The sequence below is a fragment of the Catharus ustulatus genome, chromosome 7, assembly GCF_009819885.2.
Source record: "Catharus ustulatus isolate bCatUst1 chromosome 7, bCatUst1.pri.v2, whole genome shotgun sequence".
In the NCBI taxonomy this organism is placed as follows: Eukaryota; Metazoa; Chordata; class Aves; order Passeriformes; family Turdidae; genus Catharus; species Catharus ustulatus.
Window position 1 is genome coordinate 22,530,209 of NC_046227.1, and position 26,475 is coordinate 22,556,683.

The 26,475-nt window shown below is 39.2% G+C and overlaps 1 protein-coding gene across 1 annotated transcript in view; it reads left to right on the forward strand.

Moving 5' to 3' along the window:
- The first annotated feature begins 5,134 nt into the window (after positions 1–5,134).
- LY75 (lymphocyte antigen 75) overlaps positions 5,135–26,475 on the forward strand; it is a 44,313-nt gene continuing 22,972 nt past the window's right edge. The window contains exons 1-16 of the mRNA XM_033064761.1: positions 5,135–5,217; positions 7,347–7,721; positions 8,578–8,751; positions 9,007–9,171; positions 9,752–9,862; positions 11,508–11,648; positions 13,270–13,458; positions 14,068–14,225; positions 15,035–15,145; positions 16,331–16,419; positions 16,768–16,940; positions 17,120–17,316; positions 18,332–18,474; positions 23,963–24,044; positions 24,632–24,703; positions 26,124–26,247. Of these exons, the coding sequence (XP_032920652.1) occupies positions 5,136–5,217; positions 7,347–7,721; positions 8,578–8,751; positions 9,007–9,171; positions 9,752–9,862; positions 11,508–11,648; positions 13,270–13,458; positions 14,068–14,225; positions 15,035–15,145; positions 16,331–16,419; positions 16,768–16,940; positions 17,120–17,316; positions 18,332–18,474; positions 23,963–24,044; positions 24,632–24,703; positions 26,124–26,247 (2,386 nt within the window). The 5' untranslated portion in view covers position 5,135. The remainder of the gene's footprint in view (positions 5,218–7,346; positions 7,722–8,577; positions 8,752–9,006; positions 9,172–9,751; positions 9,863–11,507; positions 11,649–13,269; positions 13,459–14,067; positions 14,226–15,034; positions 15,146–16,330; positions 16,420–16,767; positions 16,941–17,119; positions 17,317–18,331; positions 18,475–23,962; positions 24,045–24,631; positions 24,704–26,123; positions 26,248–26,475) is intronic.

Sequence of the window (26,475 nt, forward strand, 5' to 3'; positions counted from 1 at the left end):
CCAGCAGAGGTGACTCCTACCTTTTCTGTGTATTTTATATTCTGGTACTAAAATGTCCTGCATGTGTGTAGCATGTCATTGCCTTTGTCTAAGACCAGACATTTGATTTCCCTCCACTTATTCATTGGATGTTTAGCATTGATACAGAGATACATGTTGTTCCAGTGTTTGTGTGGGTTTTTTGGTTTTGTATTTTTGTTTTTGGTTTTTTGGGGTTTTTTTTAATTTATTTTTTTTGTATTCTTATTTTTGCTGTCTGGCTCTCCTGCACTCAGAAAGGCACAATTTCCAAACTTTTGCTGATGGCATATTGAACTGTGTGTTCCCCACTCCTGCTGCTACTCAGTTTACATCTTAATCAATCGCAACCTTTAAATGCCAGCAGTTTAGCCCTCAGTGAGTCTGTTTCTGTACAGACTTTTTACCTCAGAAGTACTCCAAAGCTCAGATCAATCCAGAATTTTGCCCTTTAAACCATTCTCTCATCTACCTGTTGAAAGTTTTCTCCTTCCTGGTCAAACATAAGGCAGTGGGAGCATTTTAGAGATTGCTAGGAGTCAGGGATGAGTTGCCTCCAAAACATGTGAGACCCAAAACTACAGGCTCTTCCCCAGCACTTTTAGGAAATTGTTCTGCTTTGCATGTTTAAAGAACAAAAAAAAAAAAAAAAAAAAGAAAAGAAAACAAAAAACCAAAAACCAACCAACCCAAAACAATGACAAAAAACCCTAAAACCTTTCAAATTTAAAATTAAAAGCTCTTCTCCCTGAATTGATTTTTATTTGCTTAAAAAACATTTTCTAAATGATAACTGATTTTCTTTTAGATCATTCCTTCAAACTGTGTTTTCTGCAACAAATATAATGTGGTACAAAATGCCATCTTATTTGCCAGTTCCCATAACCATAATTTGAGTAATGATCCCACACTGACACAGTGACAAGGGAGAACAGCTTTTGAGGAGATCGAGCATATTAACTCTGCCAGTAGACCTACTAAACCAAGGCACACTTTCTGTTGAAAATGCAGAGTACAGATGTCAGAGGCCCTTTTTTAAACTGCTACAGAAGAGTACCATTTACCACTTTAAAATTTCAAGCAGTTGTCTCAATGTTAAAGTACTGCTTGTATTGTTTTGTCATTGTTCCAGAAGCACACGGAGATCCTAGCAGGAGTCAAAGCCAAGCCAACACCCAGCAAAAGGCATTCTTTGCTATCAACAAACATGCAATGTGGATGTCTCCATACTCCTTTCTTTGTCTTATTTCTCAAACCTGTTTCTAGTATTTCAGTGGGCCTGAATATGAACATTTGAATATGCACCAGGGAAGAGCTGGAGGCAGCAGTACAGAAGCTCCCACTGTCACATTTGAGTAAAAAAGGAAATTAGAAAAAAGGTCTGTAAATCCTTTTATTGTTTCTGAAAGTTATCTATCACATGCAGTAGAAGAAACAGAACAGTCTCTAAAATGCTATAATAACATCTAGGTATTTATTATGCATGGTAACACTTAAAGAGAATCAAATGTAAGGGTCCCTAACAATAATAAACCGTTAAAGTACAATAAAAGCCTCAAAACTTTGGAATTCATGCCAAAAATTCATACAGAGATTGTAGAAGAGATGTAAGAAACACATATAAACTCAGCTGAGAGAGCATTTGAGTAAATTTGAAGTTTACTGTGCAATAGGACAGTTTCACAATGTGCTGAAAGGTTAGGCGACCACAAACAGGAAATCTAGAGCAACATGACAGAAAAGCCATCTTCCTTTGTGTTCCCTTTTTTGCTAAAAGCAAAACATTCTTTCATGTTTAAAAATAATTAAGTCCCCAATATCCATTTTAAAAAACAGGGCAGCAAATAAAGTAAGTGTCCACGAAGAAAAGACCATCCAGATGGAGTTAATGCAAAGCTAAATTAAAATTATTGCTTAAAGACCTCTCTGGATAGTCTCTCTTAATCCAAATCCATTGCTGGATGCTTGTCACCTCCCCTCTGCATTTTAGTGACTGTTTTCATAGCCATGCATAGGATCAACTCCATCAAACTAAACTTGTGTACCTGTCAAAAAAGAAGCATTTGGCTTTTAGTTGCATTTATGGTGATAGTTGCAACTGTCCAACTTTCTTGTCCATTAAACTATCTTGTGTTAAACCCTATCTAACCATCTGTCTTGTTATTAAACCCTATGTCCAGGGCTGATATTTTAGATGATGAGCAGACACTTTACTCAAACCAGAGCCATGTTCTAATATTAAACTTAGCAGCAGAGTGTAGGTAGCACTGAAAACTTTGGTGGCTGCTTTGTGGGTACCATCACTTTCTTGGAGAAAGTCCTCTCCCTCAGGAAATAACTGTTCCTGTAACTCTTGTAAACCTTCATGTGGCTGTTGCTTTCAGTTGGTTGATTTTTAATTTTTTTCTTAAGGACTTAAGTATTGTAAGCACCAGTGTTGCAAGGTTAAAAATGTGATAACTAACTTGTGATCCCTGTTCAGATGTCCCAGTTTCAAAATCATTGCTGGAGGAAGCAGAGAAAAGCAGAAGTTACCATCTTCAGAACCTCTTCCTACTCTCACAAGATGCTGTAGGTAGCAAATCCTTTTCCCCCATTCCCTTTATGCTCACTGGCACATGTGGATGCACTCAGCCAGAAAAACTGGATTATGTGTTGAATGTAAAAGGAGGAAGGCTGCTCATGCAAAGCCTCTATTTCATGTGGTGAGCAGAACAGAGATGGGGTGGAGATTTATGGATAGACAGGTGTTGACACCTTGTACAGGCAACTCTATTCTTAAAAACATATGGGCATGAGGGAAAAAAATTATCTGGTAATAAACAACAAAGACTCCTGCTAGAAATACAAGGCTCTTAGTCATGATGTTGGCACCTTGAAAGGCTTTTTGTTTGGAAAGGCAAAGTAGTCTTCTTGGAAGCAAAAGGCTGCTGTGCATTACTGTGAGCTCTGCAGTTGGGCCCTCCCATATCTGAAATTCTGTATTTGGTTATCTCTACAGGCATGGTTGAAATTTGCTCAGCCATTAGCTCTGCTTTCAAGTGAGGTGTAGATATTCATGGAGATGTATAATGCTTGTGACTTGCCATACAGAAACTGCTCACTGATTATGCTGAGTAATGGCTGCTGCACAGTTCACATTAAACATTGTTATAACTTTGATAAGCTTTAATACAAATACACTTTTTCAATAAGAGAAAACTGCATTAGAGTTCTGTAGGTTATCACATGACATACAGCAAATCTCATTTTTTCTTTCAGGTTCTTCCAAAAATTTTGGTAGGTTGGTGGGCTCACCAGGGCTGTACATTTTGTATCTCCTCTTACATTAATGTATAGCAGAATTTTATTATAGGACATGCACATGAACCCAAAACTGAAACTAAGAGGCACCATTGCAAACTGCAATTCTTCCTATTCTTGGGCATTCTTTAATTTTTGACCCAGGATCAAGGTTTGAGTCTGTATTATCAAAGATAATATTTCATAAACTAATAAACAAAAAAGAAGCTGAAATCAAAATTGTGTATCTGAAAGCATATGTTGCATATGTTAAGAGACCTTAGGGAACCTCCCCTCTATTAATAGACATATTTGCTGATAAGTGTGGGGTAAGTAGCATGCTGGTAATTTCAGAATTGCTGTTCACTAAATATGTGCTGCATGCTATTAGTTTCAAAATGAAAGTCTACTAGTAACCATTCCCAATCTGGGACAGTCAGTACATTAATAACAACACACATTTGGAAAGACTGATGGGAACACAGGCTTCACACCTGCTTCTTGTTTTATTTTAAGAGAGACACACCATCCCACCCCATATTTAATTTTAGCTTCAATAGCTTGCTTTTGTATCAGGCTCACCAGTGGGGAATTTCTGCTTCCCATTCTCTATGTGGAGACTTTAAAGTTTGCTCTTCCTGAAAATGAATTATTTCTGGTAACACAGATTTGATTTTGCTACATCTACAGACTCCTCTCTTTCTGAACCTGATTTTTCAAATAGCTCCTGCCTTGGCTGCCCTGCCGTGTGTTGCTCTGCTCTCCAGCAGGAGAGAACATTTGTTAACTTGCAGGTGTCTGTTTTTGTACACTGCATTTCCACTGGCATACCCTCAAATCCTGTGTGCCCAGGTGTGCATATTCCTACATGATGGGCACACTGGAAGCATATAAAACAGACTGCACATTGCATTTCCTATATTTATGTAAATTTAGTATTTATTTCCTGAACAATGGCTCTTCCAAGTCTAATCAAAATAGATTTTCCTAGGAAAAAATGCTTTTTTCTTGGGAATTTGCAAATCTTTTTCTAAACAGCTGGAGCTTGAGCTATACAGCCTGTCCAGGTAAGCATTGAATCAGACAGCATGTAGCTACGAACTTAATTTCATTTCCCATAGATTCTATCAGTCTTCCCTTCTTTCTCTTTTCCTCCTCCAGGCTAGCTGGCTCTCGCCGCGTCCGTGTTTTCACTGCTGGTTTCTGTAACTTCTCTTGTCGGAGCGGTTACCTGGGGGCGCCGCTCCGCTCCGCTCCGCTCCCCGGCACTGACCGCGCTTCTGCAGCCCCGCCCTGCTCGGGCCCGCGATCCCAGCCTGGTGTGCGTTATTTGTGCCATCTCAAATATTTCACTCCAGTGTGCTTGTTAATTTTAGATTATTCTATTCAATTTTTGTCTTTTTTTCACTTCTAGCAGTTACGCGTTCGCCTTTTCCCCCAATTAGCTTCTAAGGGGGTTTTGTTTGTTTGTTTTTGGGCTTTTGCTTGTTTTTAAGTTTTAACTTTAAAGACCACGCGACAATTCGAGCTGCTTTTCCAGTTCCTCGTCGGGTTTTCCACCTTTTTTTAAATTCCTTTTGTTTTTCCCCGTTTACTTTTCCTCTTTTCCTCTCTTCCTGCCCGCCTTTTCCCCTCGTCCCCCCTCTCCCGTCTCGGCCCCTCCGGGCCGGCCCCGCCTCGCCCCAACCTCGGGGGCCGCTTTCCTCCTGGCAACAAGTGACGCGCGCGGGGCGGCCAATGGGGCGGCGCGGGAGCGGCGGGCGCGGCGCTGGGCACGGCGGGCGGGCGGGCAGCGCGGCCGCTCCGCGCAGCCTGCGCGCCGCGGGACGGGCACCATGGCGGGCGCCGGGCGCTGCCTGCGCGCCTGCGGCCTCGCCTGGCTCCTGCTGTGCTGCGCGGCCCGCCGGGACCCCGCAGGTGAGCCCGGCCGAAGGGGGAGGCGGAGCGCGGGCGCGCTGCGGGAGCGGAGGGTCCTGGAGCGGGCGGGGTGACGGGCCTTCCCCACGGCCGCTCCTTCGGGCGCTGCGCTCGGTGCTAAAGTCCAGCTGGGAAACTTAGAAGGTTTCCAACCTGGGGAACTTCGAAGGAGAAGCGAAAAAGGCAGGAAAAAGCCCCGGAGCTCCCTCCCGGACCGGGGCCGAGGCGAAAGCCGCGGCTGCCACGTTCCGGTGCCCGCGGGCCGGGGCCGCCCGGGCCGGGCCTTGGCCTTTGCCCCGGGAGCTCGGGCACAGGAACCGGCCGAGCCCGGGCAGCTCCGGGCGGCGCGCCCCGCCGCCGCTGTGCTCGCTGTGAGACACGGCAGGCTCGCTTTCCCGGCAGGAAACAGGTGGAAAAGTTTCACGGTGAGCAATTTCTTGTAAACCAGAGCCGCTAGGCTGGCCCGGGATTCCGGGAAACAAGTTGAGCTCTTCGCTAAGTTGCACCTCCTGTTTTTTATATCCTATGATAGTAAAGGCTCAGGTTGGTAGCTGAACATGTCACTAAAACTTCATGGCCGGAGCATTGAACTAGAGTAATTATTAATAAATGACTGCACTGAGAGATTTGGTGAGACAGCATCAGCAGTTTTTCCAGGGAAGTTTTAAAAAGTGGTTTTCCATTTTGTATCAGCATGAGGGTTGTGGAGGTAGAAGTGAAAGAAGATGTGAGAAGAGGCTAAAATCTTGTAACAAGAAATGAAAAAGAGGAAGACAGTCATGAGGGAAGAATAAAAGGCAAAAGCAGATACAGCGCTGAAAAAGCGCAGGGTTAAAGAATACCACAAAAGCAGGGGTGGTTGTTAAAATGTCTTCTTTAATAGGAGGAAAGGGACTGTTGGTGAATTGTGCTACTTAAAAAAATTCACTGTCGTCAGTGGGTGACTTAGAGATTCTTCTTTATGGTGTGATCAGCTAGGTGCTATTTAAATACTGTTTTGGCACTTACACAGTGGAAAATTCATGGATATACTGGGAAGTAGTGGTAAAATACACTGCATAACATCAGTGAATAGTTTCCTTCCTGTTCATCCAAACCTATTAGTAAGTCATAACAGAAAAACACAGTAGGAATGTGATTGACAGTGCATTACTATTAAATACAAAATGCTACTCAGCAGATTCCTTATTTAAGCAGCAGAATAATAGCCTTGTGGGTCTGGGACAGCCAAGGTCCATTTCAGCCTGATTAGTGAAGGTTCTATACTGTGGAGCCATCTTTATTGTGGCATAGAAATAGTTTCAGGGATTTTTTCATGGTTCTCTTAAACCCATTGCTCCTTGTCAGAGGTGTTCTTACACTGACAGAGGTGTTAACTTGTGTTAGTTGGGTGATTCATATCATTTTTAAACGGTATACTATGCTTTATCAACTTTAATCTTTCTCTTTAATCACAAATTGCGTCAGAACTGAAAATGAAACTCATCAAAACCGAAAATGAAACTAGGGTCGCTACGTAATTTTAAAAATTATACTCCTAATCTGTTGTGGGCTTTCTTTGGTGGGATACTTATTCTAAAACTTTCTCCTAACAGCAGTGCCAGTTAACTTAGTAGTACTGCAGTTGCACCCACAAACTGGTTCAAATGTAAACATCTCATGCTGGGTATCGTACATGATAAACAGTTTTTTAAAAAGTGCTTTGTAAGTGACGATTATGATTAATTCTATTTTATGGTGTCTGTTGTGTTTGTTACTGTGTTTGCATGTAGGCATGAAGACAAGATTCTTTACCCAGTAAGCCTACAAATTAATCAGGGGCTGGTGCAATCATCTTATGTTAAGTATCGGGGAAGAATTCTTATCACTAGAATTGGACTTAGAAGTCTCATTTTGTCTCTTCTTATTTTATAAAGACTTGGAAAGAGCTCTTTTCACCCAGAAGTTAAGACTCACTAAAGAGCAGGAAAATGCACTGAATGTGGCTTCTACAAAAGAGGTGGTTTAACATACGAGCAGCAGTTATGGTACTTTTCTGGAAACATTTCTCAGAATGTGATTGCCCTTTTAAAAATGAGCTTCCTGTTAAAGTGATACTGATTCATAGCCATATGTTTGTTCTTATACAGGCAATGATGCTTTCACCATTCGCCATGACAAACAGAACAAGTGCATACAAGTTAAAAACTCACGGATAGTCATAGATGACTGCAGGGACACAAGGGAAGCGTTATGGAAATGGGTATCCCAGAATCGCCTCTTTCACTTGGGGTCCAAGCAGTGCCTGGGACTTGATATATTCACCAAATCGCTGTCTCGCCTGAAAATGGTCGATTGTAACTCAGAATTAATGCTGTGGTGGCGATGTGCTGATGCTGCCATCATTGGTGCATCTCAGTACAAAGTGACTGTCAAGAATAACTATGTGACTGCAAGCATAAACGCAACAGACCAGTGGAAGAGCAACAATTCCTCCAGTGATATATGTCGGTATCCCTACCATGGTAAGTAAGTTTGCACTTTGGAGAAGTTTTATTTGTTAAGGGCTTTTTGAATATGTCTGTGCCAATAAGTTCTTAAAATCAGATATGTGAAAAGGCTGATCAGTAAAGTGATAGAATGTTGTGCTGTAGAGAGAGAAACCTTAAAGTTTTTAAATAAAAAGTAACAGAGCAACTGCAGAAGCTGTGTTACTGAGTGGCTTTCTTAGCCGGTTTAAATCCCTCCTGCCCCATATTTCAGTGCAAACCGTTTTAATTATGAAATACCAACCACCTTCTCTCAAAAATGACATGTCTTCCTCACCATGATGGGAATTTTTCCTGTTAGCAGGGTTGGAGGATGTTTTCTTTGCTGGTAGGTTATACAGTTAAATTCAGAGCAAGCTGCCAACTCACAGCCTGCTGGACTGTGAGCTTTGCTATGGTAGTGTGTGCACTTGCCATGGAAGCCAGTCGTGTCTGAAATCTCATGCTTGTTGCAAGAAGTAGTGAAAATGTGCTTTACCTTTTCCCAGTTCTGTTTGTGTTGATTGTTAAGAGTCCTTGTTCTGTAGGACTCTGCAAAGCACCTGGATTTCAATAGGATGATGAGTTTATCCATAACTTGCCAGCGAAACGCAAGTTTCTGCTGTTTCTCAGAAGAAAAAGTACAGAAAAATATTTCTCAATGTATATTGTTTTCAGTTCTGGCATTGCTGTATGTTATCTGTAACAAGAAAATAGGGTATTTTAAGACCACAAGTTTTGCATGCATTTAGGTTAACTGTGTCTGTACAAGCAGTAACACTGATTTGCTCTACTTTTCCATGTCTAAGCAAGGGGGATGTATTTACTTTTTTATTTTACTTTTTTCCTGCAGAAGTTTATACCAAAGATGGCAACTCTTATGGTAAACCCTGTGAGTTCCCCTTTCTGTATAACAAGGAGTGGCATCATGACTGCATTCAGGATGAAACGCACACAGGAGGGAAATGGTGTGCCACTTCTGAAGATTATTCTCGTGACGGAAAGTGGGGAATCTGCTTACAGCCAGGCACGTCGGGTTTCTAAATAGACATCCTGAAAGCATTCTGTCACTTCTCTGGTGTACAACTCCACCTTTGTGTGGCTGTTCAGCTGTGTAAAAGCTTTTCCATTGCAGCGTTGGCTTACACTGCAAGTGTTTGTGATGACCAATATAAAAATCTGTAGACCCTCAATGTATTATATTCAAAAGCTTTTCTTTTGAAACTTTCATAATGTTTCTGTATAATTGTAGTTACAAGTACCTTCTGCTTCCTTTAAACAGAGGATGGTTGTCATGATATCTGGGAACATGATCCAGGATCTGAAAATTGCTACCAATTCAATACACAGTCTGCTCTTTCTTGGAAGGAAGCTTATATTTCATGTCAAAGGCAAGGAGGAGATTTACTTAGCATCCAAAATGCATCTGAATTAAGTTACATACAAGGTAGGTGTAATTATTCACATAGGAATATTGGGAAATCTTTATAAAGTGGAGGCAGCACTTTAATTTCTGTCCCAAATCTCAGGGTTAAGAGTTGATTGTACTTTTAAATATTTTGGCTTTCATTTGTGTCACAAAACTAAGCTACTAATCTCATTTTAAAGAGTTATTTAAATTTATATGTATGATTTCATTATAGCAGTTAGGTGTTGTTCATATTGTTATTGAGGAATGTCCCCAAAATCTTAAATACAGGCCAGAGTGACAGTTGGTGTTTTAGCAGCGTGTTACTCTCCTGGTATGAAATTGTCCTCCCTGATGTTCAGTCTTGACCTGGAGAAATTATCCAAGGGACTTTGGGACCATAAAACCAAAGGAGAAACATCTGAGGACATTGGGAGGGAATCCACATTGTGTGGATTAATTCCTCCTCAGTTCAAGAAAGTTTCCATGTCCAATTATAGTAGCAATCTTTCTTTCCTGAAATGCATGCCATTTCCAAATGCATTTTTAATTTAAAGAGACCAATAAAGGATGAGGATTTTATACTAATTTTTTTCTTAAAAAAAAAAAAAATCTCTAGGCAAGGATGACATTGCCGAGATCTTCTGGATTGGCTTAAATCAACTGGATGTTTCTGGAGGTTGGCAGTGGTCAGATCACAAGCCTTTGAATTTTCTCAACTGGCATCCAGGTACTGATATTTCTGGTGGTATGGAAAATATTCTCAACAGTAGTTAGTATTACTTTTTTTCCCAACTCATTCCATTTTCAGAAGCATCTTTTCTTCCTTGCCAGTGAATCTTTCTGTTCTCATTTTATTACAGCTGATTAGGTTAATAAATTTCTAAAAAGGTAAAACTTAAATAGTATTTTTAGTAAAGTATCCACAGCTTTCTTAGTTGCTAAATTTCTCCTCCCACTGACAGAATGACACAGATTTCCCTCAAATATTGTGATTGTTTGTGTTCACACACAACTGATGTTACCTAGAAGTTTAACTTGGGTTTTTAAACTTCAAGGTCACCTACATTTATTTCAAGGTGAAGATGAAAAGAAGTATAAAACCTTTGAGAAACCTTTTTTAATTACTCTAAGGATGCTAGTAAGATTAGTGAGCCTATTTGGAATTTTCAGAATGAATTTGTAATGTTCTCACAAATATTTCATGAATCTATGTGTATGTGAAAACCCAGAGTAATAGTCATCAGGAATACTGAAGCTAAGGTTGTTCTGTCATGCAAGCTGAATTTGATCTTTTTTAAGTGGAATTCCTTTTTTCTTTTGGTTTCTAGAATAGTGCTGCAACTGAAATTCTGTGAAAAGTTGAGAAGTGGTTTCTGTTACTTGTTTGATAGCTTCACTAAGAAATTTTTGTGGGGTTTTCCAAATGTACTCTGTCTTTTGGAAAGGTTAAGAACTTTGCTGCTTGTACTATTAACTGCAGCTTCTGGAACTGTGACTGTTCTGTAGGACTGTATTGCAGAGCTAGAGGCCAGACTATCCTAAGATATAATGGCATAATGCAGTCATGGCAGACATGTTCATGTCTACCCCCTTGTGAAAGTACTTGCTGGTGCCTTACAGGAACTTTGATACCTGCAAGTTGAGCCTGTTACTTTTCCTTTCACTTTACCCCTCTGAAAGGATGCTGGTCCTGTCCCACTGTTCTCTTTCATGGAGAACTGAGATTTACCCTGAGCCTTTTTTCTGTGAGCCTGAACAAACCCAGTACAGGGGGAGCTGAGGTGCTCTGTGTAGGTCGCAGCTTGGGTTTGCACTGAGGCTCAAAGAAAAAGAAAGTAAAAAAGTTTCATTAGAAAGGAACTCCAAGGGAAGCTGAAGACTGCAAAAAAGAGTTATTCTCTGTGCTGTTTCAAATCTGGGGCCTTGTCTAAGGTTTTTGTTAAGGTAAAGGTTATGGTTATCATTGAGAGAAAGTGCAGAACTGTTTGGAGTGAGGGTGGAATGGGACTGCCAAAGGAAACGGAGGGCTGCAAAAATGGCTCTCCCCTGAGATATTTCTAGTCTGGGAAAGTGCTCAGCCAAGGGTTTCTTGTATTGTAAATAGAACATTCCTCCTGGTTCTATGATTAAACATTGGAAAAGAAGTCAAGATTCCTTGGTTCTGAAACTTTCTGTCTTACAAAAAATATTTTATGGGACCTGTGTTTGGACAGCTGCCCTCAGCTGATGCAGATTATGTTCTTCAAATGCAAGGTGCTGTACTATCCAAAGAGTTTTGTTCTTGTATTGAAAACCAGTAGTAAAAAGAAGCAATCACTGCCTTGCTGCTTGGTAACTTGTACTGTTATGTTTTTATTTGTTCCTGCCTATAGATATGCAGAGTTTATCACCACTGGATGGGACGAGTTGTGTGGTGATGAATGCTGCTTCAGGTCAGTGGCAGAGTTACCACTGTGGGACTCAGCTTCCATATGCTTGCAAGAAGTCACTCAATGAAGTTTCAAGCATTCCAGGTAGGACAGTGTGCATTTTTGAGTTTTTTATGTTAATAGGAGTATAATGTTCACTTATGGAGTCTTTCTTTTCCCTCCCAAGCCTTTTCAGGCATCTCTGCCAAAACATTTTCACAACAGCTTTGTGTTTCTTAGCAGAGCAGAAGCAAACTCTGTTGCTTCAGTGTCAAGATGATGCATCATAAACAGTTTTCATTTTTTGCAGCTTGCTCATTCACACATAATGCATTTTGCAGCAGTCCTGCCCTTTTCATCACATTTTCCTCCATGGCTTGTGCCTTATTTCATGTATTACTGGAAGTCTGGAACTGGCAGTTGCATCCCAAACCTTTCCATCTTTGCTTTAAGCCTGTTTCTCTCGCTCTTGGTGTGTATTGACATAAAATGGGACTTACCTGGGTCTTGCATCAAACTCTGTTGAATTCAAATATAAGTAGTCAAATAACCTTACTGTCCTCTGAAACCAGGCCAAGCAATGAAAATCAGAGTGCAAGAGTTGGTAGTTTGCTCAGTGTGCAATCTTTACTGGACATATAGCAGCTCTTACAAGATAACAATTCCTTTTTCCCAACCTACACACACAGAGGCCTTCAGTGTTTTAGTGTCCAGCCCTGACATGTAACTGTTTCTATGCTTTTGGCCATTTAACTACCCCTGAATGTCCAACCTGTCCCATGTCCACGATTTCTTCTTCTGAGTGTGCTTTGGTCTTACCCAGTTCCCAGGGCTCCAGTTTGCAGGGCTCTCCTGCAAAAACTTTTACTAAAAGGTAATTGTCCTTGAATGGCAGGGAAGATTAGAGGGTAAGAGGTGTGCAGTGTCTCTGGCTAAGGCATGTTCTCTCCAGTTCCCCCTGGAGAGGTTTGAACATTTGAAGAAGAAATGGTAATCAGTTTAAATTTAACTGAACCGGTTCAAATTTTGCAGTGATGCTCTGAAAGGTAGTTGTCAGTTAACAATTCTTGTCTGTTCTGTGGCTCCTCAGTGGGGTATGTAGAGTTACTACCGGTGTGTTTATATAGTGTTTTATTCATTAAAAACCAAAATACCTGTGGTTGGAATATTTTATAGTGTGTTCTGAACCAGAAAGGCTATTAGTATATTACCTTTTCAGCATCCATTAAAACTAGTTAGAATTCTTGAATATCTTGAGAAGAAAAAATATTTAAATAATATTTTAAAATTTAATATTTAAAAATATTTTAAAAATATTTAAAACCAAGCATTTGCTGAGTTGTGTGCTTCTTTCCTGCAATAAATCAACTTGATTTGTCTTCAGTAGCTTTTGAAGTCTTGATTACATTTACTTTTGAACCTTTCACTTACACTAAAACCAGTTTAATGTAATGCAGTCCTGCTTTTTGCTTTCACTCCCACTAACTTCTTTCTCCTTCTACCTACTTCATGGCTCCAAAATACTGAGTTCTCCTAATGCTGCATTGAAGTGTATTTGTTTGACTGAGTTGTAACCCTTTCTTACATGAGCCCTGAAGAGATGTGAACACATTCTGATTGCTGCCTTCTGGCTATTTTCAAGGTGCTGCTGACATTAAAGCCAACCCCTTGCACTAGGCAATGTAAAACTAAAGCCTCTAATTCAATTTCTTCTCTTCATTATTAGAGTTTTGGAGACACTTGGATACTCGCTGTGATCCCGGCTGGCTCCCCCACGATGGCTTTTGCTACATGCTGATAAACAACGAGGCACCTTGGAGTACAGCAGATGAGTTGTGCAAAGCAAATAAGAGTAACCTCATCAGCATTCACTCTTTAGCAGATGTTGAACTGGTTGTTACAAAACTTCATAATGGTAAGCTGGGGTAGTTGCAAAGGTCAAGCCCAAGTGCTGCATAGCGTATGGTTGTCATAACAGCTGGCTTTTAAGTGTGGGTGTTAATGCTGAGCTTGTACTCAGGCTAGTTTTGAATGTTGCTGTGCAGATCCATGCCCACTGTGTTAGGACTTGTTCTGGTTCAGTCTATTAATTTATTTACTGGGCTAACCTACTTCTAGTTTTTTTAATACTTTGTGTTTAATTTGCTCTTTCAAAGAGAGTAGTAGATAGTTGGGTCAATATTTTGACTGCTGAGTCACTGAACTAATAGAGAGTATCCGTAGTGTTTGCTGTTATATCTTTGCCTACACTCTAAATTTGGTTGAGGGGTTTTTCGCTTGTGTGTTTGTTATTTCTATTTGTTTGTGGTTGTGTTTTTTCCTGTTTGTTCCTGCTCTGTGAAACTTACTGATAGTCATGAATATAAGTTAAGAAACAAGATGACAAACATACCTTATGGTTGTGTCAAATACCTTTTCTCACTGTAAGAAAAATAATATCACTATGCTGCTTATAACACATTGCTTTCCTATTAGTTTGAATATTATATTGAAATGACAATGTTGTCCTAATTTTAAATTACAGATACTGAAGAGGAGATGTGGATGGGTCTCAAGAATGATGATGTGCCAACCTTGTTCAAATGGTCAGATCGCTCACCTGTGGTGTTTACCTACTGGGATCAGAATGAACCAAAAGTTCCCTTTAATAGCACTCCTAACTGTGTGTCATATTCAGGCAAGGTAGGAATACCTTGAGTGTTGAGTTGGGTTGTTGGTTTGTATTTTTTCATCATAGTAGAGGCAACATTGCTGTGTGTGAAAGTCAAGGAGGGGGATAAAGCAGAAAGCTGATCTATTTCTGGAATAATCTTTAAAATATGTTTTTCTACAAGCAAATTTCTTAAAATTATTTAACTAGAACTTTGTAACTGTGTACTGCAAAGAATGGAAGAAGTGACTCTCAGAGACAGCCACATTGTTGGCCAGACAGTTGACCTTGTCACTCTATATTTTGGGTTATTCTTGCATGTCTGTGGCAGAAAGGTAGGAAGAAAGGGAAATCTGGGTTCAGTCATCTCCCAGACCAATTTGAGTTACCCAGTCTGAGGATGGAATATTCTAAAAAGGGTGTTGGTGAAGGAAGGAGGTCACTAAGAGTGAGAAGCAGGCTGTATCCCATCCTGCAGATCCATTGGAAAAGTGGAGCATGCATTTACCTGCTGTGTCATCAGCCTGGCACTGGAGCTGCACTCAGCTTCTCTGAGCTGAGCACACCTCCTGCACCCATGCCCTTCCTGGTTTAAGAGAGCTGGCACCACCCTGGCTTTTTCTTTCCTTTTTGGATGTGATCGAGAATCCTCCCATCTCCTTGTGTGTCAGCTTTCTCTCTCCCTTCCAAACATGTACCTGTGCATATAATCCAGGACATCCCACCCAATATCTATACTAGAAGCATTTTGTCTTTCTAGCCAATGGAAACAGCCCCTGCAAACATAGAAATTGAAAGGTTGTTAGAATTTAAAATACTTTTTTTCCTTTCACTCTCACAGCTGGGACAGTGGAGGGTCAAATCCTGTGAAGAAAAATTGAAATATGTTTGCAAGAAAAAAGGAGAGATTTTGAATGAAACAAAATCAGATGAAAATTGTTCTTTGGAAGAGGTAATAGGAAGCCTCTATGTCTTTTATTGTCATTTGGCTCAGATACCTGCTTGAAATCACTTGCTTCCTCTACTTCCATTTCTTTCCTGTCTGTTCAGTAAAGTCTGTGAAACATTTTATCTGAAAAAGGATGTTTATATAGCATAAACCAAATTTTACATTCTCCTAAGCAGGCTCTGCTTGTATTATCAATCTCTTTTTTTGTTGATGCAAGTATTATGAGCTTGGACCCAGGAGAGGTTATTTATTTAAAATAAATTGATTTTATTGGAAATGTTATTGATAACACCATTTGTTCTGTTGCTTTTGCTCAAATTATGTTTTAAAATTTAGGATAAACACTTTGCAACATAAAGATATGCAGAGATTGTTGACTGAGATTAGGTTTGTTATACTTCACTGGCTCATTTTTGTTCTATGACTCGAATACAGGTGGAGGCTTTTTGGTTTTTTGTTTGTTTTTTATTACATTATTACATCTTATGGCTTAAATAAAGCTTTTGTCTTTTAAATAGCCTGGGATGGTATTCCCAGCTACTTCAGAGTTATTTGGTTCAGTTTTGTGTGGCATATTGCTTGCAACAGGAAAGATGTTTACCTCTTATCTTTCTTTCTACATGACCTTTTTACTCTGTCTTCAGAGACTTACAGCACATAGAGTTCTGGCTTTCTGTGCTGTTCAGACATTGCTAGGTTAGAAAAGACTTAACACATTAATATTTCTTGAAATTTCAATGTAAATACGGGGAGAAATTTTGTAAGTTCACGCATTTTCAGTATCAAGTATTTTTCTCAGAAGTAAAGGAACAGTGGTGTATGCCTTCCTGTATTCTTGTGTTTGAACCCTGGCGTTGGTGGAACAGCATGAAAACTCCTATTGTCTTGAATAGGACTGGGCTGTTTCCCTTGTGTTTCTTTCTGTAAATGCACATAGTGGTCAGAAGACTTTGCCCAGGCAAGCTAAAACAGTGGTGTATTTTATTCCTGTGGCTGCATTATTTTTTACAACTGTGAATCTGAGAGTTGATGATAGTGGACTTTGTGTGTGACACAGTGCATTTCTTTCTTCTATGTACTGTGCCAGCTTGTGGGCACCAGCCAGTGCTGGCAATGATTTATTTTCTTCTGTAGGTACTGCCTAAATTAGGTTGTTTTGTATAAATGTGTTTTTTGTTCACTAACCAGGGATGGGAGAGACATGGAAACTACTGTTACAGGATTGATAAAATGGAAGTTTCATTTGGAGCCCAGTGCAATCTTACAGTGATGAACAGGTAAAGCACATTTGTAATTTATGAGCAGGTTTAACATCATAATCCTGGAGATAAAATCAGAGATTAAAACTGCTGTATGATAACTAATGGTTTATAAAGAAAAAGTAGAGGGAGAATTGCTTTTGCCAAGACCTAGAAAGCCGCGTTTTCCATGGTGTGACAATGGTTAACCTAGAATGTGAAACCTGCTTGGAAGTACGAGAATCCCTAGGCTGCTGACCCCATGTTGAGTATGGGACTGCCTGGATGAGTGCTTGAACTGACTCATGTAATAGTCCTGGTTTTTTAATTGTGTCAGTAGTTTGGTATCATTAAAATGCTGACTCCGATTAATCTCTGAATTTTCAGATTTGAACAAGAATTTATTAACAGCCTAATTAGAAAGCACACCAAAGTTGAAGAAAAGTACTTCTGGACCGGTTTGCAGGATATTAGCCAGTCAGGAATATATTCCTGGGGTACAGTGAATGGGAAAACACCTGAAGCTGTGACATACACTAACTGGAATTCCATGCAACCAGGTAAATTTGAAAGCTAAAAAATACATAAAAATACTGTCCTTTTACATTGAGCAAGCACTGGAGTACCATGTTACAGAACTCCAGGCATGCAGTTAATGCAGTAATTCACAATTATGTCAGGGTTTCTTTTGAAAACCAGCCAATGATTTTAAATGTGGTTTTGGTGGCTTTAATTTTAGAGTTTTCGGGAGGATGTGTGGCCATGTCCAGTGGAAATTCTCTTGGAAAGTGGGAAACTAAGGATTGTAAAACCACTAAAGCGTTTTCTGTGTGCAAAAAATATATTGGGAAGCCCAGGGAGCCAGAAGTGCTCCCAAAACCAACTGATCCCTGTCCCCCTGGGTGGCACAATGGATCCGGCCTTGCCTGCTACAAGGTAAAATGTTATTCCTGTTTGATATTAGTTGCTCATTACTGTCTTGGAGGAAGTGAGTGATCAGTTGCCATTTTGTGGGCATAACTGCTCTGGAGGGCATTTTAGAGGTGCTCCTCACGAGGAGAGGGAATTGGTGTTGATTCAGATTGACTGCAGTAGTGAGAACAAGCAGCTGTGCTGTTTAGCTAAACAAATTTGTATTTAGAAATGCAGATTTTTCCCCTCCTATTAAGAATTAAGTTAAAACTGAGGCTGTTCAGTGGATTATTTATTCATTGTTTTTCAACTCAGCGTCTGCAATGACCTGTTTCTTGTAAACAGCTCATGTAACAAAGTGGGGAAAACCAGCTTGAATAACAAGGGTGTGGGCAAGCATCCCGAAGGGATCGGTGTGTGCTGCTGTGCAGCGTGGCTGTCCCATGGCTGATGGACATCACAGCTGGTCCTGGCAGAGTCTCCACAACTGTTGTTGCCCAAATGCAGCATGTCTGTGCAGAGAGATCCAGCTGATGGGAATTGTCTTGGACTGAAACCAAGGGGATCAAGTGGATGCGTTAGCTGAGGTGTATGGGCCAAACTTGTACCTCAGATGCGTTTAGGTAGCCAAGGGTGTGCCAAAGAGCTTTCTTCACAGGCAGCACTGGAACTTGGTTTCAGTGAACATTAGGCTTTGTAGTTCACCATAAATTTGAAAGGACAACATCCCTTGAAACTTATAGCTTGACTTGCAGTCATGGAATGAGCAGGCTGGTGGTTTCTAAAATCTTTCTGGTAAAGAAAAACAGAGAAAGTGTGTCATGTGGAATATGTTGTGTTTGAAACAAATTTTGTCAGCTAAAGTTCAGAGTCTGGCTGTTGTCAAACAAACTGAAAGAAAAATTGTTACGAAGTCAAGTTCTTTCCCTGTGGAAATACCAGTTATTAAATCTTAGGTGTCCATATTTTAGTAGAACAGGATTGTTTTAAAAATACTGCCTGGTGTCATTTTCTGCTCTGACATTTGGCTGTTGTGAAGTTCTTCCACAGTGAAAGAGTGCTGCGAACCAGGACCTGGGAAGAGGCAGAAAGGTTCTGTGAAGCCCTTGGAGGCCATCTGCCTAGTTTTAGCAACTCAGAAGAAATCAAGGCACTTCATTCTATCTTGAGAAAAATGATCAGGTAACAAACAAGTCATGTTCTAAAATCTTGATTCTGCAGTGGATCACAAATGCTGCTTCTGACCCCAAATGGCAATATTAGATAGTGTGTGACAGCTGTGTTTCCCACAGAACAGCTAGATGTGGCATTTGAACTGCCTTGCTGGGAAATGTCAAGGGAGTACAGCTTGGGCAAATACTTCACATTGCTAGGGGCAGCACAGGAAGAGAAATTTATGTAATGGAAGATGCTCAAAGCAACTCTTAAGTCTGTTGTTATAATGTATTTTTCCTTCTGTGTGTTGAATTTTGGCACAGCTAGATGGTAAATGTACCATTCTTTACTAGTACATTCTTTAGAGATGAGTTATTATTTCAGTTTTTCAGATACGTCTCATTTTTATTCATGAAATGTGTCCTGACTAAACTGGGTGCTAACTTTTGAAAATGTGAATAATGTTGTGTCCAGCAATCTGGTTGGCACAGATCCTGTTTGGCATAGCTGCACTAACACTATATGGGCATTAGATGGGTGTGCTGAGTGTTCTGGTATCAACAGATTAAATGCTAAATAATTTATGAGTTTGAAGCTTTAGTTTTAATCAAATGAACTGTCACTGCAAAGCTTTATTAGGCATGGGTGTGATGTCAAATCCTTGTGTAATATGTTTTTTTTGATTGACAGTCTGTTTTTTCAGAACTTTTGCCTGCTTAAACTCAAATGCTGCCAGTTATGTGATGCAAATTTTTTCATCAACAAACTAAATCAGGATTATTGCAGAAGCTGTCAGCATACAACACTGTGATTAAATTTTTAAATCTGATGACTGAAGAGATGCCTTCTTGAGAAACCAGTGAACTTTTTTTAGAAGTGCACGAGTCATGAAAATTACTCAGTGTTTATGTTAATAAGAGACAAAGGCAAACTTGTATGCTCTATATATAGATAGTTTAGCTTGTGTAAAAGCCACTTGTGATTCCTTTGCTAAACTGGCTGAAGTCCCACAATAAAAATCAGTGCACAAAATATTTCTAGATGTAGACCTTATTAGATGGTTATGCAACTAGGAATTCTGTTTTAGTGCACCTAATCTACTATGAAATGTGACTAGAGAAGTAACATTTTATTTTCCTACAAGTACTTGGAACTACTATTCAGCTTGCAGAACTGTCTGAGGTATTAATTATATTTTCTGTTAGAAGTTTAAAGGTGGAGACTTCTATCTTTCGAGGTAGTCAGTTGACACACAATGCTTCTGCATTTCCCATAATTCAGAAATTTTGAACTTAGTCTGAAAGATAAGTCCCAGTATTTCAATATTATTTCAGCAGAACTTAAAATGAAGGGCAATATATGGAGCCTGGTAGAAATTGACTCTGCAGTCAGTGTTGCAGTAACTGCTTATATAAAATACAACTGAAAACAGTATTTTCATCTGGGCTAACCCCTTTTTCAGCACTTCAGAACATTCTGAACTGAAATACTACATAGTAGATATTGCCTGAGGTATTTTGAATAATGTTTGTTTAGATAGCATGATGAATTGTTGAAGATAGTTATGCTTTTAAATTACTCAGAGGTGTTGATTACATAAAATATTTTGGAGGTCAAATGTCAAAGGTAGTTAATCTAAAAATCAAGCTCCTTTGAGGTAGGAAACCATGTGAATTATTTCACCAAGGACAAATACTTTAGCTAACTGGAAGAAATCATGCTAAGGTGATATTAGATGTGACTTAGCAGCTGGAGTGTGCTGGCATGCAGTTTTTTGTATTTTCTGTATTTACTCAGTGCAAACTCCAACCTGAAGCATTCATTCAGTGCATTCATTTCAGCTTGGGGAAGGAGCCACACCTCAACTCTCTTGGTTTCAGGTTTTTTCCCCCTTGCACAGTTCTCTGGTGACTCACTGAGAATTGTTTGTTTTTAAATGTTAGCAAGAGTCATTTTGGTTCACCAGGAAAAGGGCAGCTTGCCTAGTCCATTCTGTTCTTTACTCAGATTCCACCTTAGAGTCAAGTAAGAGCCAAGATTGCTCCAGCCAAGTCAGGCTATTGCCATTAGAAAGGAAAATAAAATTTGCCTGGCAGCCTTCCTCTGTCTAGAAGAAATAGGAGATAACCCCTTTTGGCTTCAAGTGACATGATACAGGTAGACTAGATTTGGTTCAGTTATTTCCATTGCTTTTGGACTGTGTTTGTGAGCATTCTTCATCTTACAGCTGGCAGCAATGCTGGACACAGGAGGAAAAATAACTTGGACTGGTTAGAAGTAACATTTCAGTGAGGATGCCTTACTGGAAAAAAATCCAGGTTGCCATTTCTATGAAAAGCTCTGCAGCTATAATTGGTTTTAATCTAGAAAACCTCACAAACACTTGAGTTGAAAGAAAAAAATCACCGTAACAGAATGGCCAAAACAGCAATAAAGCTAAGATGCAAGTTGTAGTAATTGCATTAATTCAGCTTCTCTCTTCTTCCACTCAAAAGCAGGTAATTAGCAGGATGTGATTTAGCTAGTGCAGTAGCCTGTTGCAGCAGGGAAAACAGGCTGGCCAGATGGGCTTCATGCAAAGTTTTAGGTCAGCACCACCTAAGATTAAATAGTGCCTTAAATTGCACCATTAAGGAATTGGCCCAGATATATACCTTACCTCTTGTCAAGAACTAGGTGGACCTACAAGCCCCAAAAACTTCATTTAGGCTCTTAATCTTGTGTTGGAGCTGTCATAAAGGACAGATAAAATAATTTTCTATTCTGGCAATTAGAATATGGTCAGAAAAATTACAGGTTTATAGTCTCTTCCCAATGTGCTGTACTTCTTTCCTACTGTAGTAGTGTGACTTTTATGGATGTTTAGCTCTGTGTAAAAGAAAAACTACCAGTATCCTGCAGTTATTGCTAGAGTTTTAGGGTCTTTCAGTGTCAATCATTGTGGAGTCCATTGTAAAGCATGAATTGTATGTATGTTTTAGTTTAAAACTCAGAATACTTTAGGTTTTTAGAGACAGTTCCAGGCGTGCAGCTCAAAGAATACCCTGTCACTGATAAATCCATTTGGATATCAGTCGACAGAATGAATTTTAAATGCTTTGCAATGAGGAGACAGATACTTGAAACACAAGCAAATTCCTTGCTGCAAGCTTGATTGCAATAGAGGGTCTTAATTCATCTTTGTCTTAAATAGTTGGTAGAATTATTTCCTGTGATGAGATGACAGTATAATTTCAGAAGGTTATCAGAAGATTTTACTGAAGCTTAAAAGTACTGTCAAGTATAGTGTAGCGGTTAATAAATTACTCATAGTCATGTCTGAACAATTCCAAAAGAGGTACATTAATGTGTAAGAGCCCAGTCAGCTGAAAATATTGTTCTGTTTGCAGGCTAGTAATTGTAAATTGGGAGATAAGCTGAGAAATTCTTGACCTGGCACACTTTGTGTTTTTAATTTATTTATTATATGATAACCAAATACAAATTGAAGAAGTTTGAAAAAATGCTCTAGAGCCTCAGGTAATTACTGCAAATCATTTTGAAATGAGTGTCTCAGATTTTCTTTCTAGTATATATTCCTGTGTGGTGATCAACTGCTTAAACTTCACTAAGTCTATGGGTGACAATTAGGAAGGGAGGTTTGCTTCTTAATTGGAAGAACAACTACAGAAATATAAAGTCCTAAAGGCAAATAGCCAAAAGTCACTTAGGTTCTTGTCAGCTGTGAATGTTTGGCTCACAGTTTTTCCTCTGCAGTCAGATGGGGCATTTAGGCTCTTTAAAGGCTCCTTAGTTGTATCATTGAAAGACTAAAGATTGATCAGTATGATAAAATCACCCTAGAGTGATCACACTGTCTCACCAATGTCAGAAAACTATTCCTGGAGTTGAGAACAAAGAACAAAAAAAATAGATGTGTTGACAGCTGATAGTTTTCTTCCTAAAGGAAACTTTACCAAGTAAAGTACTTTGCCCTTCTTGGATTTCTCATATTTAGCTCACATGTCCTTGGTTAAGCTGGTTTTTGGTGCTGTACCATCAGTATTTTCAGATGGTTCAGAGTCTTTGTAGTAATACATGTGGAAAGCTAGTGGCAAAGCCTGTTTCTGAGTCCACCCCTCCAGGTAATAGAGTAATTTTCATAAATTTTCCAAGTTGTATCTTCAAATCACTGAGTTTGTCAGCACTACCCTCTGGGGAGCCTTTTACAAACTCTGACCTCTGCTGGTCAGATGTCTCTGTCCAGTTTTGAACTTAAATTTATTTTTGAGTCGTGGTTCCCTCAGATGTAATGTTCTTTTTGTTCAAATCGCTCATCTTCTTGCAGGTTTAGTCTCCTAAAATATTATAAATAATAATTTTATCCTTTCCCAGTCTTTCCTTGGGAAGACTAGACAAGAAAATCCTTAAACCTTGTTAATAGCCTGAAGTCTTAATTTCCTCAAGTGTCCTGTGTTCCTTCTCTGTGTTTGGTGCATCCTGATGGGACAGTACTCCTGATACAGCCCTGCAGGAGCCCTGTAATGTGGTATCAGTGCTTTACTGTTGCTGCCAGACCACCTTGATGAGAGTGCCTTTCCCACAGCTCTTCTGCAGTAGGCTTCATGTAGTCTGTGATTTCATAGAAAACTCATGGTCTTTCTCCCCTCTGCTGCTTCCAACTGATACTGTCATTTAGAGAAGTGTCTGTTGACTTTCTTGGGCTATGCATTGAATTGCAGTGAGTTGTAAAGTTCAGTACCCTGCACAAAATTGAATCATTGAGAATTTGCAGTTGGACTAACACCTTTAACTTTGTTAGAGCCTCTTCAGATTCATAAGCAAAAGAGTATAGTGAAGAATCTTACTGCAGATTTGAGTATTTACATTGCAAACCTGTTTATTTCAGGTAATTTTGTATCTTGGAAATACTAAATTTTAGATTTAAGTATCTGTTGCTTTTGAAAAATTAGGAGGGAAAATATAGGAAAAAAACAGTTCTGGATGGACTAAAATTTCTACTGCCACTTGTTCATGCAACCATTGCAGTCAGTGGTGTTAGGTGCTGATTTATGTCTACACCTCATTTATGCATAATTGAAATATGTTTAGTGTGTTTATACCACTTACACAGTTAAGGGAAATATTCCAGTTCTTTGAATAGAAGCTTTTGTGTTGTTTGAGGAAGAGTGTATTTATGCTGATAGTATTTGAGAGATAGCCCAAGGTGGACAAGAGAAAGGGGAACAGACCATGTGATTCTGGAAGAAAAGTGTAGAAAAGAGACCATTATGTCAAATGACAACTGATGAGGTGGTGATGCAGCCCACAGAGAAATTACCTGATTTAGTTAGTTTTCTTTTGGACAGAACAGGTCCTAGTCCTTGTGTCTACTTTCTTTTTGAACTCCTACAGCTTGCAATAGTAAAACGTTGATGTTGCTGCTTGGTCGTAAATGCCATGCTGTAGGTCAGTCTTCCTGTTAAATGAGCTGAACCATATGCTTAGCATAAGATTGTATCCTGTTTATTTACAGCAATGACAGATGGGTGTGGATTGGAATGAATAAGAGGAGTCCTGATTCTTTGGGAACCTGGCAATGGAGTGATAACAAACCTGTAAGTTTTAATCACGGAGTGTCATATACTGATTTGTTTCAACTAGGACTGAAATGAAAGTAAATTGATAAATATTTTAATTAAAATATTTCAGGTCTTTCAACTGATTAATAATTCAGAAGTAGATTGTGTACCTAAGAGCTGCCATCCAAGCAGATTTCCAATTAAAAACATATCTTTGACAAGGTTAACCAGATTTCTATCTCCATTATATAAAAATAATTTCAGATATAATAACAGAAAAAAAAATAACAGAAATATAGTTGTAAACATCCAAGAGCTAGCGGAGAGAACGAGGTGTCTTCATGCCACAATAGAAGGGAGGGTTTATCAGTTCATTTGGTTGTTATGTCAGACTTTTCCAAAAATGTCTTCCTTAGTGTAATTGTTTTAATTGTCTGAAATTGTGAATTCTTCCCCTACCCCCCAAAAAAGCAGACTCAAAACTGAAGGAGTAACTGCCAGTCAACACATATTTTCATAGTAATAAACATAATGGGACCCCAGGTTTGAATGGTTATTTCTTGGGATTGCCACAGCCAAGTGTCAAATGCTGATTCTTTCACCCTCTGTCCATCATCCTGTAGGTAACCAGTGTTGTTATGCCACTCGACTATCTGGAAGATGAGTATGACACAAGAGACTGTGCTGCATTAAAGGTTAGTTTCAGGGTTTTTAATAATCTGTGTTTTTACTTGGAAATACTTGGAAAAAATGCTTTTTCCAGTTGTATACTGAATTTAGGTTTAGATGTTTTCTTAGTATAGTGAAGAAGTTGTATCAATCCTTTATCAATCTACACCTATTATAAACTTTCCCTTAATCAAATATTTTTTAATGAGCCAAGTACTATGCTAATGATAACCTTTCATAGGACTTCTTTTGAACCTTTTTAATTACAAATTATTTCAGTGACATTATTATTTCAGATGCTATTCTGTATTGCATAATGCCATACTATGGATCTCCTGTATATTACATATAATTCTTAAGGATATGTCATGGAGTATAAAACAAAAAAACCCTACCAGAGAGCCCTACCAGTCAATTTTAAAAATCTGTAGTAGCTTTTCTTAACTACAGATTAAGAAAAAGTTTGAAACCTGAAGAAGGGGAAGGCAATAGCCAGGGCAGAGCATGTGTTTGTGTTTACTGTGTGTATTTCCTTGTTTACTTGTGAAATAGACTGTATGTGCTCTGTTGGTTTCTAATTTCAAATGTCAGACCTCAGCTTGATTCCTGATTAAGCTCTTCAATACTTAATTTAGTCTTGATGGCATGAGTTTTAAAATAGCCTTTAATTTTAATGAAGTATCATCTGACTTTTGCAGTACCTATCATCACTTTTAACCTAAATAGAATCACCTCTGCTTTTAGGATTTACTGGGGGAAAGGATAATTGCATCCCTTTCCTTCTCTTCACAGCCATTTCCCTCATTTGCTTCTCCTGTGTTCATGATCCCAGATAGAGAAGCTGGTCAGCATCGGGCTCCTAGAATTTTAGACAAAGGAGAGCACTTTGAAGGGAATACTGTGAACATAGTAACTTTCCTCTCCTCCCTGCTAGTTATAGACATGTTATTTCAATAAATGATAAAAAATTCTCCTTACTGGAGAGACCAGCAAGAGTGAAGTCTGTTCTTCAGGTTTCATTGTAAGAAATAACGTTAAATAAGAATGATTATTTCTGTGCCAGTTCAGATGATTTCTTCTTTTCAGAGGAATGAGAATCATTTCAGGGCAACAAGTTGTAACAGATAGTTTAATAATAAGCATCAACGAGAAACTGGGCACTACAAAACCCCTAAGAAACATTGTTTTTAGAAAAGGTTTTTAAGACATTTGTACGTAGACTGACTTTAAGCCCTTTACATAATTGCTTCACAGCATTAGTTAACATGGAGAGTTATAGCTGAAGTTATAGCTGTATCTGCTCTTTTATTTGCAAAATAAATTGTGTGACTAACAACACAATTAAATACACCAACTTTGCCAAAGGACCTTTTCAATACAGTTTAATTTTACATTTCAAAGACCTATGCTGTCCTGACTCAGTTCTCTGTTTCTACTTGTGTGCAGACCTCACAGTTTTCACGGAGATCATTTTGGAGAATTTACTTCTATGAAGGCAGGGACCTGGAATTTTACTTCAGGCCTTTTGATTGTGAGGCTAAGCTTGAATGGGTCTGCCAGATAACAAAAGGTAAACTGCAGTTACACCCATTCATTCATATAAAGAGTTTAATACAATGAGTTGTAATTACTGCCCTGTAATAGAAACTTTGCAGACAATATTTTGTTTCCTCTCTGAACTGCTAAGAAATGTCTCACTGATGTCACATACAAGCAGATGTATACTTGGGTCAGAAACTGACCCTGAGGAGGACGCAGTATCACTGCTCTCATGATCTTTCTAGTCTCGTGAAGTAAG